This window comes from Littorina saxatilis, linkage group LG6 (genome assembly GCF_037325665.1).
Source record: "Littorina saxatilis isolate snail1 linkage group LG6, US_GU_Lsax_2.0, whole genome shotgun sequence".
Lineage (NCBI taxonomy): Eukaryota > Metazoa > Mollusca > Gastropoda > Littorinimorpha > Littorinidae > Littorina > Littorina saxatilis.
In genome coordinates this window covers 12,341,521-12,356,580 of record NC_090250.1, presented here as the reverse complement: position 1 = coordinate 12,356,580, position 15,060 = coordinate 12,341,521, and the positions used below count along the sequence as shown (strand labels likewise).

General features: G+C 41.5%; 1 protein-coding gene across 6 annotated transcripts; it reads right to left on the bottom strand.

The window, feature by feature from the left end:
• Nucleotides 1-92: 92 nt before the first annotated feature.
• Nucleotides 93-14,134, bottom strand: LOC138968519 (fatty acid hydroxylase domain-containing protein 2-like). 6 transcript variants are annotated; one of them, XM_070341094.1, is made up of 7 exons: nt 14,038-14,106; nt 11,652-11,711; nt 7,996-8,086; nt 4,566-4,687; nt 3,967-4,175; nt 1,044-1,316; nt 93-305 (listed from the first exon to the last, which is right to left on the bottom strand). In XM_070341094.1, the coding sequence occupies exons 1-7, from the start codon at nt 14,068-14,070 to the stop codon at nt 143-145; spliced, it is 951 nt and encodes a 316-aa protein (XP_070197195.1). In that variant the 5' UTR covers nt 14,071-14,106; the 3' UTR covers nt 93-142. The 6 variants fall into 6 exon arrangements, with proteins under 6 accessions (XP_070197195.1, XP_070197194.1, XP_070197196.1 ...); XM_070341093.1 differs by lacking the exon at nt 14,038-14,106 and adding an exon at nt 13,826-13,909 and having other exon boundaries at nt 11,652-11,688; XM_070341095.1 differs by lacking the exon at nt 11,652-11,711 and having other exon boundaries at nt 14,038-14,134.
• Nucleotides 14,135-15,060: the final 926 nt, after the last annotated feature.

The window sequence follows — 15,060 nt, the reverse complement described above, 5'->3', positions numbered from 1 at the left end:
GTGGCCCTTTTCATCTATTCTTTTTTTTTCCCATACACCATTTGTTCTAATAGAACAGAAAGCATTCACACAAGAACAGAAAGAACATCGACTAAATTCACCAGCACTTCAAATATTGCCATACACACAGTTTTCCAAAGCATTACTGGCTCTTTTCCGTGCTGTCGGCATCAGGAATCAGCTGTGAGATGGGTCTGAGAGATAAGAGAGGTCTGTGTCGGAGACTGGCTTTAGAGCTCTTGAACGGTTTGTCTGTGCCGTGCAAACTGTCCAATATGCCCAGTACCCCATAGCAGCAGTTGAACCTGAAAACATGTTGCATCACATCTTAACCAGAGTCAAGAATGAACTGTGCAGTCTGTATATAATATATATAATAGTGCTTTCTTGCCTTTGACAACTAACTCTGCATCTGATGTTATTCTACACTAAAAATGATACCATTTTCTTCACAAAATATAATCATTGGAGCCACAAAACGCCACCAATAGCTTGCTGATCACTGGAAGTGTTCGCTAAGCAAATGTGTTTTTCTATACTCATGTAACCTCGATCAAAACACGTTGTGCCTACGTGCCAATGTGAGCGATCATTCCGCAACAAATTCTGAACTCCGATGAACTTGTGAAAGCTGATTTTCGAGAAAAAAAGGGTATCAGCTTTTATCCCCCCCAATTCCGAGAATAACGTACACATCAGAGTTAGTTGTTTGTGCCGATCGCAGGATACAGCTGATCAGAAGCATGGAACATGCTCCGGATGTTACGAAAAGCTTGTCCAAGGTAAAGGGGCTCTTACTCTTCTAGACCGCTGATAATCCTGACAAGAGCTACGTATTTTTGAAAATCGTCTATTTCAATTTTCCGGATCTTGCATTGTTTTAGAACCATTACAAAAATATGCAGGAAACGATCTCATAACTGGTTGCGATCTCATATCAGTTTGTTACACAGAAATAGAAAGATACTATCATTCACCCTCATAAATAATAGCCTAAATTAGCAATGATAGCAGGTAGACTGAGTGACACTGCAGACACTCACTTGAGGTGGTGAAAGTCGTGGAACTGAGGCGAGGTGAGCAAGGGGAAGTGGTAGCCGCTGTGATGTACAGTGGTATTGACAATGACGATGGTCATCCACAGCCAGAGGACCGCTAGGTGCGAGCCTAGCAGCACGGGCCCCGTGACGGCAGGCAGCAGGTTGGCCACCACGTGTTCCACAGGGTGGGCGTAGATGGCCACCACACCCACAGGCGCCGTCCACTCGTGGTGCAGTTTGTGCACGTGCCGGTACAGTGTTGGCTGGTGCAGCAGTCTGCGCAGTGCAACAAAATTAAAACTTCTATTTTATCTTGAACTGAAAGGTCCCCAGGATATACTGGGTTAACCAAAAGATCACTCTGGCAACACTAGTCTTACTTTTGGTCTGGCACGAGCACTCTCACTCTGAGTCACTATTCTCTTTTTGGCAGTACACACTCACTCCAGCACCATCATTCCCAACCTGGCACTACCATTCTCACTCTTGCACCGGTCTGGCAGCAGCACTCTCACTCCACATCATCATTCTCTTTCTGGCATGAACACACTAACTCTGGCATCACCACCACTCTCTCTCTGCTGTCACCATCATTCTCAATCTGGCACCACCATTCTCACTCTTGCACCGTTCTGGCAGCAGCACTCTCCATGGGTGGGAGCCCAAAATGTTGCCAGGACTGAACATTTTGGAAGGCCGGGGTCCAGGGGCCGCTAAGGCTCCGGCGGGGTGCAGAGGCAGCGCCTTTGCTGGGGGGTCTAGGGGGGCAGCGCCCCCCAGCCGAAAATGAATTTTAGCATTTTAGGGAGGGTTTAGGTGGCCTCTCCCGACTTGTAAATTTTAGAACAAACAAGCTTTTTGGAGATGCATAATATATACATCTTGTAAACTTGAAGGTTTTTGTAACTGACCAGCTGAAAATTAATTTTAGCATTTCATGAGGGGGCTATTTGAGCCTCTGCTGGCTTTAAAACTGATAACAGCAAACAAACAACAACAAATGGGGGAGGGTAGGGGGGTAGGAGAGAATGCACAAAATCAAAAACCTCTATACTTGAAGATGTTTGGTTGTATCACTCTTGCTAGGGGGTCTACAAAAACAAGTGGTAAACACATTTCAAGAAGCTCCTATAAGCTTAAACAAAATCTTAAAATTGGAGATGCACAAAAGTAAAATATCTTGTAAACTTGAAGGTTTTTGTAACAAACCAGCTGAAAGTGAATTTTTAGCAATTCAAGAGTTGCTATTTAAGCCTCTCCTGGCTTTAAAACTGAAAACAGCACACACTTTTTCTTTTTTTTTTGGGGGGGGGGGGGGGGGATGAATGCACAAAATCAAAAACCTATACTTGAAGGTGTTTGGTTGCATCACTCTTGCTAGGGGGTCTACACAAACAAGTGGTAAACAAATTTCAAGAAGGGCTTTAGAAACGGCTTAAACAAAAACTTAAAATTGGATATGCACATAATTAAAAAATCTCGTAAACTTGAAGGTATTTGATTTCATCACCTACTTTTGTCTTTGTTTAAAACAAATGTTTACTGCATTAAAGGAAAATCGCCATGCAAACAAAGCAAACACAGAAAATAACAGTCACCTCCCTTGTACTACACATCTTTACTTGTAGCTTATGATTTTATCATTGCAGGTGGTATATTCTCAAATAATTGTTGAACCATAGCTTGAACCAAATGAGAAACAAGTTTCAAGTCAGTTTGTTTCAATTCAACACCTTCAAAAGGGCTAACTGCTCAGGTTATAAAAGAAGAAGGTTTAAACAAAAACAGAAAGCACCAGACTTATATCCCTTGCTAATGCTATACACAGTCTTCTGATGCTGCTTTTCATTTCATCATTTCAGGCGTTATATTCTAAAATTATTGTTGAATCATAGCTTGAATTAAAAGAGAAATATGTTTAAATTAAGCGTGTTTCACTTGCAAACTTTCTAAAGGACTCAATGTATCAGAATGTAAATACCACTGGTTCACAGATTAGGAATGCAATTTTTTTCTACTATGTACACCACTTTAGGTCTCTGAATCCCTGCAAGTGGGGTATATAAAGTTGTGGGTGAGCAGAACACCCCCCCCCCCCCCCCCCCGGGGGCCCGGGTAGCTCAGGTGGTAGAGCACTGGACTTGTGATCGAAAGGTCGCTGGTTCAAATCCGGGCCGGGACGGACACAGGTCAACCTTATGTGCAGACCCAGAGACGGTATCCATCTCCCACCCCCGTGTCACCACAGTGGCATGTAAAAGACCTCGGTCATTCTGACATAAGTGCAGATGGCTGATACCACCTAAACACGCATACACTTGTGTATCTCATCTAAAGTCGGGTTAACACCCGGGAACATGCCCCCAATGGCTTTGCCGTGAGGGCGTAAAACTTGAATTTCTCAGAACACCCCCTGTGTGCACACATGCGCACGATAAAGATCCCAGGGTCACAGCAAAAGCCTCAGGCCTTGGAAACACGAATACATGCATGCAAAAATATGAAGCCCGGGTGTCCGTTCGGCCAACAGCCAATAAAGTAACCATTTCAGCACTGACCCAAGACGACCCAACCCGGTCCCTCGCCCATTTCAGTTCTCCTCTAGCAGCCGGCAGCCAGCTGTCTACATCCCGCACCCCCCCCCCCCCCCCATTTTGATTTTTCAATTTTTCATTCAAAGCCGGGTTTTCCTGTGTAACATGCCCCTAATGGCTTTGCCGTGAGGGCGTAAAACTTGATGCCACATTCTATGACAGCTTACTAGTGCCAAAACCTAGGGTTACCATTTTCACGTGAAAATAATTAACGCCACCTTTCTCACTCTAGCACCAGTCTGGCACCACCATTCTCCCTTTAGCACACACACACACACAAACACAAACACACACACACACACGCACGTCTGTGTTACAGCAATTAGCCTTACCTGTGGGAGTAGTAAAAACCAATCTCCTCAATGACGACAAAGAAGGCGAGTTGGAGTAGAGTTGAGCAGAAAGTAGGAAGCTGGTGAGGATGAAACCCGCAGCCTCGCCACTCCATTGTGTAGTACAAACCAAGTGTGAAAGGTAGGCTTACTACCACCTGGTTGAAAATCGCAACTCTAACGGCTGTCCACAGTTTAGATTTGGAAACCTGAAAATATCTTACAAGCATAAATGGTCCAAATGAATCGAACACACACACACACACACACACATCACACTTGGCTTGTGGAAGGACAAGATGCTTGCAGAACTATAGTTCTAACATCTTTGAATGTTATATTAATATTTAGTCATTTTTGTTAGTTGAAAAGTATGTGCCAATTAATGTGGCAGTATGTGCTTGCGCTTGCATGTGTGTGGGTGTGTGTGTGTGGGTGCTTAAAGGCTCGTTTGTTGTTGTTGTTGTTGTTGTTGTTGTTGTTGTTGTTGTTGTTGTTGTTGTGCTATCGTCTTCGCAACCTTGAGCTGTGAAAATTGTGTACTTGGAATTTGGAGCACAGGACCAAGCTAGCTGATGTGAGGAGACGACTGTACTCACAGGCCTGTTCTTGTCAGGCTGCACTTTGTACCTGAGGAGCGCCGTCGGCCGACCCGTCACGTCCACCACCATCAACAGCAGGTTAGGAATCCAGAATACGGTCCACACCTGCAGGAGCGTGCCTGTCAAACATCTTCTCCATTTAGCGTCACTTGAAAATGGATCAGCATAATACGGAGAAGATGGAACTAAAGCTGGGGTGGTTGACCGCAGTTGTTTTCTGCACTGTTCAATGACACAGCTTCATGGCTTCTATTAGTCTGTGGCTGAGAGCACATCATCAATCGGATGACTCGATGATCTAGTTGTGAGTATAAGATATTCTCCGGCTGCTAATTATCTTCCATTTTAGTCCTTTTCTTGTGTGACCAGATTCTTAATATGTTGAGCAGGGGTGGAGGGGAAGGGGTCTCTCTCTCTTTCTCGCTCTCTCTCTGTTTGTTTTTGGCTCACGTAAGTGTAGCCTATGCGATGCTAACTTTTGTCTGTCTGTGCGTGCGTGCGTGCGTGCGTGCGTACATGCGTATGTATGTATGTATGTCTGTGGTAGAAACTTTAACATTTGACTGAACACCGAAATACTAATTTTACCTGGTTATTATTCAAGCAACAGCTTCAAAGTATTGAAGCAATGATCAACATTTCGTCGGCACGTATGTAGTTAAAGTGTGTATCCAAAGAAAACGGGTGGTGGGGGGTTTTGGGGGGGTAAAAACAGCTGACTGGTTTGTGTTGTGTGTGGTATGTAGACCAGGTCAGGGGTCAAGGTTAGGTCAGATCGCGTGAAGGATTGTGGTATAGATACAGTTATCACCGAGCTGCAGTTCGCCGATTCAGAGAAGACGATTTCACATTGTTCGGTTTCGTAGCTCCAGAAAAATAGATAAAGAAGATACCAAAGGAGATTTCCTACAGGTTAATCTGCACAGCGTGTTTCCAGTGTCTGCGCGAGGAAGCGCTGTCGAAAGCGCAGTGTCGATCTGGTCAACTGGCAGTCGTGTCCCCGTAAGTAGGCATGTGCAAGTTATCCAGAGAGGGTAAATACAGCGAATAAAACTTTTTTGAGCGCTCTAGCGCCGTTAGTTTGTCAGAACAGACAGGCAGATCTAGATCTAGTGTCTCGCACTCTTGCACCGTGTCACCTATGCTTACTGTGTGTGTGTATGTGTGACGGAGTGATTGAGTTTGTGTTACTGTTTGTCGATTTCTTACATAAGCCTTGAAGGCTTCGCCTCTTGTTATGTGTGTAAGTAGGGGAAGGGCTCCTAATATGGACCGGCTCCTAATATGGACCACCTCCTGTTCTGACAAACTAACGGCGCTAGAGCGCTCAAAAAAGTTTTATTTGCTGTATTTACCCTCTCTGGATAACTTGCACATGTCAAAACAGTTGCAGAAACACAAATCTCAAAACCGTTAGGCTTTTTCTCTTTTTACATTTAGTCAAGTTTTGACTAAATGTTTTATCATAGAGGGGGAATCGAGACGAGGGTCGTGGTGTATGTGTGTGTGTGTGTGTGTCTGTGCGTGTGTGTGTGTAGAGCGATTCAGAGTAAACTACTGGACCGATCTTTATGAAATTTTACATGAGAGTTCCTGGGTATGATATCCCCAGACATTTTTTTCATTTTTTCGATAAATGTCTTTTATGACGTCATATCCGGCTTTTTCTAAAAGTTGAGGCGGCACTGTCACACCTTTATGTTTCAATCAAATTGATTGAAATTTTGGCCAAGCAATCTTTGACAAAGGCCGGACTTCGGTATTGGATTTCAGCATGGAGGCTTAAAAATTAATTAATGACTTTGGTCATTAAAAATCTGAAAAATGTAATTAAATATATTTTTTTATAAAACGATCCAAAAATACTTTTATTGTATTTTTCATCATGTTCTGATTCCAAAAACATATAAATATGTTATATTCGGATTAAAAACAAGCTCTGAAAATTAAAAATATAAAAATTATGATTAAAATTAAATTTCCGAAATCATTTTAAAAACAATTTCATCTTATTCCTTGTCGGTTCCTGATTCCAAAAACATATAGATATGATATGTTTGGATTAAAAACACGCTCAGAAAGTTAAAACGAAGAGAGGTACTGTAAAGCGTGCTATGCAGCACAGCGCAACCGCTACAGCACTAAACAGGATCGTCACTTTCACTGCCTTTTGCACTAGCGGCGGACTACAGTCATTGTGAAAAAATGCAGTGCGTTCTGTTTCATTCTGTGAGTTCCACAGCTTGACTAAATGTAGTAATTTCGCCTTACGCGACTTGTTTTCACTTTTGGCAGCGTTCGATCACTCTAAATTTGCCGCCTAAAACGGACTCGTTTCTGTCCACAGCCAAAGCTTTTATCACACACAAATTGCTACATATGACAGCTAAGACCGTATTTGTTACATTTTAGCAGTGTTGACCCCGAGTTTCTACTGCAAACAAAAAATAATAGCAAAATTTCAAAGTATGTGCGAGTCCCCTAATATGGACCACCTTCAACAAATTGAAGAAAATAAAAGCTAAAGGCTATTTTCATTAATTCATTAAAAAGCTTGTTGGAAATAACCTATAACTAGCCCTCGAGATTTCAAAAAAATATAACAAAAAGTCTTCTTTTCGTGGAAGTTGATAATTTCACTTATTTTTACTCTGTTTTTGATAAGCTTCTTTAGTTTCCCTGTGTGCTTCAAATAATGCTCTCATCATCCCAAAACAGATAAATCTAAAGCATATTTTAATTAGTCTGACTTGTACACTAAGTTGTATCATGTTATTTTGGAGTATAGGGGGCTTTTTACAGTGATTCGTGAAGGCCGCTTCACTGGTCCATATTAGGCGCCCAGGCTCCTAATATGGACCATTTGTGATTTTTTCTGTATTTAATTTTGGCTGAATATCTATCAAAGCGATTTCACTCTGATTAGGCCTAACGGTTAACCTAAGAGAGAAGGACTAACCAAGCACAAAATGAAACTTCTTCGCAAGAAAACAAGCTAGTTATTAGCATGAAACAAAAAGTGGTCCATATTAGGAGCCCTTCCCCTAAGTGCCGGAACACTACAATCACCTTTGGAGGCAAAGTCCAATCAAACAGGATTGAGATTTTAGAGCTAATTTCTTAGCCCTATAAAAAAAATGGGTATACAAAGGATCCCAAGAACATACAAGGACTGCAACTGCCAGACCCCATCACAAACAGAACTCTACAATTCACAGGTGTCAGCGGCGTTGAAGAAACATTGAGCTATAAAGACAACTCTACAGAGCCTGCTTGTGAAGGATGAGGGTAGTCTCCCTGTCACATGTGTGAGTGCGTCAGGGTGTTTGTGTCTGTCTGTCTGTGTATGTGTGTATTACACTCACAGCCTGTATATATAATACAACCAACAAGAACAAGAAGAAGAAGAAGAGTGAGTATAAAGTACCATAGACACCAAGAAGGTGGTGATCCTGGCCGAAAGCGTTGTAAATATGACCCCATAGTTCCTCCTTCATGCTAATCATTGTTTCCACCACCTGAAACAAAAGAACAAACAGTGTGTGAAAGGGTTCGGTAAACAAGATCTTTTCTTCTTGATGTGTTTACAGACTCTCTCTGGACTCTCACACACGGACTCAAAGACATACACGTCTTTCTCTCTTCATTCCGCCCAACAGATGACATTGTTACAACAGCAGAATACTATCCTTAGCGGATTATGACATTATTCAGTTATTCTGCAGAAAAACCAAAATGCTGGAGAAAAACTGTCTTTTCAGCAGCATTTCTGGATAATGTCATCTTTCGCCGAAGCAGCGTTTTTTTCTGCAGCAAAACATTTTACTGCAGAAAAATTGAAATCAAGAATGCTGCAGTAAAACGGTGCTGTTGTTTTACTGCAGAAAACCTGTTTTTATTTTTTCTGCACCATTTTGTACTGGCTCTTGGCGGATTGTGACATTATTCAGTTATTCTGCAGAAAAACCGAAATGCTGGAGAAAAACTGTCTTTTCTGCAGCATTTCTGCATAATGTCATCTTTCGCGAGAGCAACGTTTTTTTCTGCAGTAAAACAGTTTTACTGCAGTAAAATTGAAATCAAGAATGCTGCAGTAAAACGGTGATGTTGTTTTACTGCAGAAAAACTGTTTACACGTTTTCTTCAGAATTTTGGCATTATTCAGTTATTCTGCAGAAAAACAGAAATGCTGGAGAAAAACTGTCTTTTCTGCAGCATTTCTGCATAATGTCATCTTTCGCCGAAGCAACGGGTTTTTCTGGAGCAAAACATTTTACTGCAGTAAAATTCAAAATCAAGAATGCTGCAGTAAAACGGTGCTGTTGTTTTACTGCAGAAAACCTGTTTACACTTTTTCTGCAGAATTTTGTACTGGCTCATTATAATGTTGGAGCACGCGAGCCCCCTCTGTCGAGAGATGGACTCATCCAGAATTACCAATAGTTGTGCTACACGCCTTCTGATTGGTACACTGCGGAACAAACTATTATACTATCCCAGGGGGCGACGAATACAAACGCTACTTTACAAGGTCGTTCGTTTTTCTCCAGAAAAACTGTGACAGACTATTCTGCAGTAAAACAACATCACCGTTTTACTGCAGCATTCTTGATTTCAATTTTACTGCAGTAAAACTGTTTTACTGCAGTAAAAAAACGTTGCTCTCGCGAAAGATGACATTATGCAGAAATGCTGCAGAAAAGACAGTTTTTCTCCAGCATTTCGGTTTTTCTGCAGAATAACTGAATAATGTCATAATCCGCCAAGAGCCAGTACAAAATGCTGCAGAAAAAGTGTAAACAGGTTTTCTGCAGTAAAACAACAGCACCGTTTTACTGCAGCATTCTTGATTTCAATTTTTCTGCAGTAAAATGTTTTGCTCCAGAAAAACCCGTTGCTTCGGCGAAAGATGACATTATTCAGAAATGCTGCAGAAAAGACAGTTTTTCTCCAGCATTTCTGTTTTTCTGCAGAATAACTGAAAAATGCCAAAATGCTGAAGAAAAAGTGTAAACAGTTTTTCTCCAGTAAAACAACATCTCCGTTTTACTGCAGCATTCTTGATTTCAATTTTACTGCAGTAAAACTGTTTTACTGCAGAAAAAAACATTGCTCTCGCGAAAGATGACATTATGCAGAAATGCTGCAGAAAAGAACGGTTTTTCTCCAGCATTTCTGTTTTTCTGCAGAATAACTGAATAAAGTCATCATCCGCCAAGGATAGAATACTGGCATGGCAAACTTTATTCCTGTACATTAGGCTAAGAGTCTCATTTAAATCAGTTTTTAAAAAACAAGCCATAAAGCTGTGACTGTATCGACTATAGTAATTTGCCTGTTTATGGAATCTTGCAACAATCGTGTGTGTCTGTGGGGAGCAAGTGTGCATGTGTTTGGGGTGAGGGGGATGATGCGTACGTTCGTTTGTGTGAGTACATGTGTATGTGTGTGTGTGTACGTGTTTATGCATGTCACAATGTGTCTGTGTGCTTGCATGCTAGCGTGCGTGTGTATAAGTGACTCTTGTGAGTGTGTTTGTGTGTGTGTGGGAGTGGGGGGGTCGCATTTGTTTGTGTGTGTGTGTGTGTGTGTGTGTGTGTGTGTGTGTGTGCGTGTGTGTGTGTGAGTGTGTGTGCATGTCACAGTGTATCTGTTTGCTTACCTGCAAGCGTGTGTGTTTTGTGTATACTCTTCAAAAAAAGTTAAGGATCGGTCATGAAATGTTCACAATCTTTAAAATGTTCGCCAAAAATCAAGGGTTTGACAATTTCATTGAAACCACACTTTTTTTTAATTAACAAAAGGGCAGTCAGTCTTGCTCTTGGAACATTTTTGGCAGGCAGTCACAGTTACTGTGTCATGCTAAACAGGCGGGAAAAGTGAGACAGTTTTCAAAGTCCTATGAAATCGGTGCAAGACATGCCAGGACAAAATCCAGTAATGCACGTGCTACCACAGGGTTCCAGCCACGAAATGTGCTCACAAATTTGTGTTTGTAAAATGACACACTGACAAAAGAATGCAATAAAACAACATATGCCCCTATCACGAAAACAGCGACTTGGATGAGGCAAGGGCAGTTTGATGGCTACGACATGTTGTTTCTGCAAGGCAAGTGGTTTTGCAGTGTCTCACTTCAACATCATCGGACTGAAGGAATGGCTTCACGCAATTGGCAGAGTACAGTTACGACAATGTTATGGTCGGCCTACAGTCACCACAACAATGAAGGATCACCTCATCCAAATGAAGGTCATGCAGCAAACAAAGGTTACTGAAAAGGCAGCTGGCATCGACCATGAGCTGCCACCACACACTGTTGTCAGTAATCAAAGTGTTACAAACTGCTTACACGCTTTCAACTTTAGTGAAAGACGCCCAGTCCGCAAAAACAACATTGACTGCCAACCATCCAGCTGCCCACCGAGCCTGGTGCACTCAACATGTGAGGTGGTTACGTCATAGTGGGACTCGGTTCTTGTTTACAGATGGGTCCTGCCTCTTCTTGAATCCTGCTGATAGACGCATCAGAGTCTGGAGGTGTCCTAGAGAGCGCTTTGCAGAAGGCGCTGTTCTAGAACGAAATCGTTTAATGGGGGCTCTGTGATGGTCCGGGGAGAGATCACCTTACGTCGTACGACATCTCACTAACAATTAGTGGAAGATTAACTAGTGATCACTGCCGGGATAAGATTTTTCAGTTTTTCGTTGTGAGAAATACTACTGTTGTGAATTTGAAATCAGAGGGTTGTCTAGAGTAACAAGCTCTAGCGTTGTTTTCGCTGGCATGTTTGACGTGACATTTTCTGGACACAGCCCTCCTCAGTTCTTCAATAAAATAATACAGACAAAATTAAATCATTTAACCTTGTCATTTTTGTATGGCATGCGTTTCAGTGAAAAAGTGGTCCTTAACTTTTTTTGAAGGGTATATGTGTATGCAGATGTGTGCTTGTGAACATGTGTGCTTGCGTGTGTGTGTGTGTTTGTGTGTGTGTGTGTCTGTGTGTGTGTGTTGGTGTGTGCGTGGGTCTTTGAAAATCATGACTTTTCATACATAAAATAATGGTCACTTGGACTTACCGTACTTTTGACTTTTCTTGCTTGGTCTGTTGTGGGTCTGGTGACAAACACTGAGTGTATCTGTAGGAGGGGAGTTGTGTGATCGCTGATAATAGACTAGCTCAGTCACATTGCTATTGTCACACTTTGATGCTACCAAGGCCTACATTTAGAAGCACGCAGCTGATAACAGCTATTGCTTATGGGGTTCATGAGTACTTTTAACTTCAAACATTTCAAGTCACGGTGAAACAAATAGGCTTCAATCGGCAATACAACCAAATCAATACTATCCAGGGGCGGATCTCATCATTCTTAAGGGGGGGGGGTGTTTCCAAATTTTCGGCTAGGGACAGATCGACGATGCGAAGTGTTTAGTTGAGGGCGCAAAGCGCCCGAACCTCCTCCCTACCTTCCCCCCGAAAAATGTTGATGAAAACAAGGAATATCGAGCAATCTGGTGCAATCTGAGCCAAGAATACACCTTCCAAAAGTTAATTTAAGAAGACAAATTTGGATCAAAACAAGGAAAATTGACAGATCTGGTGCTACCTGAGCCAATAAAATTACCCAACTACCTTCCAAAACCGTCATTTAGAAGACAAAGGCTCCTAGGGGGGTCCATGGGCATGCCCCCCCTCTCCCGGAAATTTTGTATAAAAACAAGGATAATGGAGAAATTTGTTGCAATCTGAGCCATCATTTTTTCTTTATTTTCAAATTTCTTTCTTTCTTTTTTTTCTTCAATTTAAAAAAAAAATTTAGGCTGGGGGGGGGGGGGGGGGGGTTTCCAGCCCCGGAAAAACAGAAATGCTGCAGAAAAAAACATTGTTTTTCCGTGGAATAAACAAAGTTTTGTCATTATCCACAGCAGCAGCATTTGTTTCCGAAGCAAAACTGTTGTTCTGCAGAATAATTGTTGGAACTTTTTCCGCGGCATTATTTGCTTACACTTTATCTTCACATCCAAAAACAAAGAGATTTTCTTGTCTTTTGATTCTTTATCGTCACAATAATGAAGTAGCTTCATCAAGTTAACCGTGTGGACCAATCAGAAAGCACGTGGTCATTCACCTTGACTAGTACAATTATGGCGGCTGAGCGTGCGCAATCTTTGAACAATGTACTTCTATTAATTATTGTCAGACACATGAGGACCCTCCATGATCTATTTGTTGACTAAATTTATTCTCGCATCTGCCCAAGTGCAGCACACAACTGCTCAACTGACTGCCATATTGTTGTGACTTCAAACTTTCAGCAACGAAGTAAAATCTTTTGGCGCTGTGTTCTGGGTAAATTTGAACGAGTCCATCTCTCAGTAGAGGGGGAACAAACGTGCTCCAATCTCACAATGAGCCAGTAAAAGATTCCGCGAACAATTATTTAAACTTTTTCCACAGTAAAACAACAGTTCCCCCATTTTACCGTTGCACCCTTCATTTCAGATTTTCCGTGGAAAAAACAGCTTTGCTTCCAAAAAAGACCGATGCTGTGGCAGATGATGACAAAATTTGGTTATTCCACGGAAAACACAGTTTTTCCGCAGCATTACGTACTGTTTTTCTGTTGAATTACCCAATAATGTCATTATCCGCTAAGGATACAATTAATTAATACCGTCACTGAAGTTAAGTTGTGTTCAAGTTGAACTAGACTAACATTTTTTAAGAGTAATACTAATTTTACAAGAAATAAAACTATTAAGATTGATCTTTTAATTGAATTCAGCAAAACTAAGATAAGGCCAAAAAAAATAATAGGTGTGGTTACGGTAACATAGCAAAAAAAAATAGGGTAGGAAGGTAGGCAATCACTTTTTTTTTGTTTTTACTTTTTTTTCTAATGTGTACAAATTAAACCTACTTGACAGGGAAATAAGTGTGCGACAAGTCGCTTTCGCTTTCATTGCGTTTTCTGCACTCGTTTACTTGTTTTTTTTGGGTATTTTTTTGACAAATCTAATAAAAAGTTATAGGGTCGGCGCCCAAAAATAGGGTAGGTCGGGTTACCGTAACCACACCAATTTTTTTTTTTAGGCCTAAGAATTAAAACTTTGTCCCCGGGCAGTGCCAGAGTGGAACTTTTTCCCGTACTTGAATTCACTGACTGATGCCTATGGGAAACGCCACTGGAAATATTGACACATAGAAGAATCTTCTCGATCAAGAAAGACTACATTATTTGTTCTGTACCTGTTAAACACGCACGCAGTCCCTATTATCTCCCACCTCACTTCATCTGATTTTGCCATAATCATGATAATGTGTCACTGATTATTCTGACTTGTTTACCAACAATTATTAATCATAAGGATAAATGACCGAAGGCACGTGTTTCTGTTTTTAAAATAAACCCCTGGGAAAAACTCAGCTGATAACTGTATAACTAGAAAAAGTTTACTTACTAGGTTACTGAGGCAGCGTGCAAGCTCGTTCATTGAGCTGAACTAATATTTTTAGATCAGTGGCATTGAGCAGCTCAGGGGACGCAATTGCGAGACAGTCGTGTTGGGCGCAAAGTAAGAATCCGGGGCAGAGTTGGAATAATCGGGATTTTCCGAAACCTCATTTGATTTCCAACAAAGCGCCGCATTTCCGGAAACGAGCTGCCTCGTTCTAGAAATGGCAACCCTTCGACTGGCACAAAAAAGTATACCCTTTTCACAGGTCATGAATAAGGTATATGAAAAAGCAAGGTCTTATACAGGGGAAGTCTTGAATGGGGGGGGGGGGGGGGGTACACTGTGTAACAACTCGGCTCTCAGTGACACTCAGCGCATGCAGCTAGCTAGTTGCTGCTGTCTCGATCTATTTTGAACACAATGATTTTTTTTCTCAGAGTAGAGTGTTAGTTTGTTACAACAGGCTGAAATCATCTTTAATTTGAATCAACATTTTGCAACAATCGATCACATTAATATAGCGCACAGACTTGCACATCACGTTTTAAGAGCCTAGATTACCATGCAGTGGCAAGAGCCTACTCAGTAAAGGGACGTAATGCTGTATCTGCAGCCCAGAGAGACTGTGTGAGTTTAATATATAATCAGTTAAGACTGAGTAAAAAGTTATTAAAATCGATAGTTACCAGTGAAAAGTAATATCGGAACACTCTTGTTGTGTTTTGGTTGTAAAATGTAAGATCTGAAACGTTAAAAATTATGTAAAATTGGTGCGTTTTGGTCGAGTGGGATGGGTCGTTGAACTGTGTTGTTACAGCCCGCCGAAGTTATCAAAAGCGTTTTTGCTTTTCGTAATTCGGTTGGTTTGGTGCGTTATAAAAGGCATCTGCTTTTTCAAGACTAAGCATTGATCACTTTAAAACACAAGGATCATCATAGGCCATCATGACTTGTATCATTTTACATCGCATTCTAAGAAAGAGCAGAATTCTCACTATGCGCGCGGTACATTTCTAGAATCGCGTA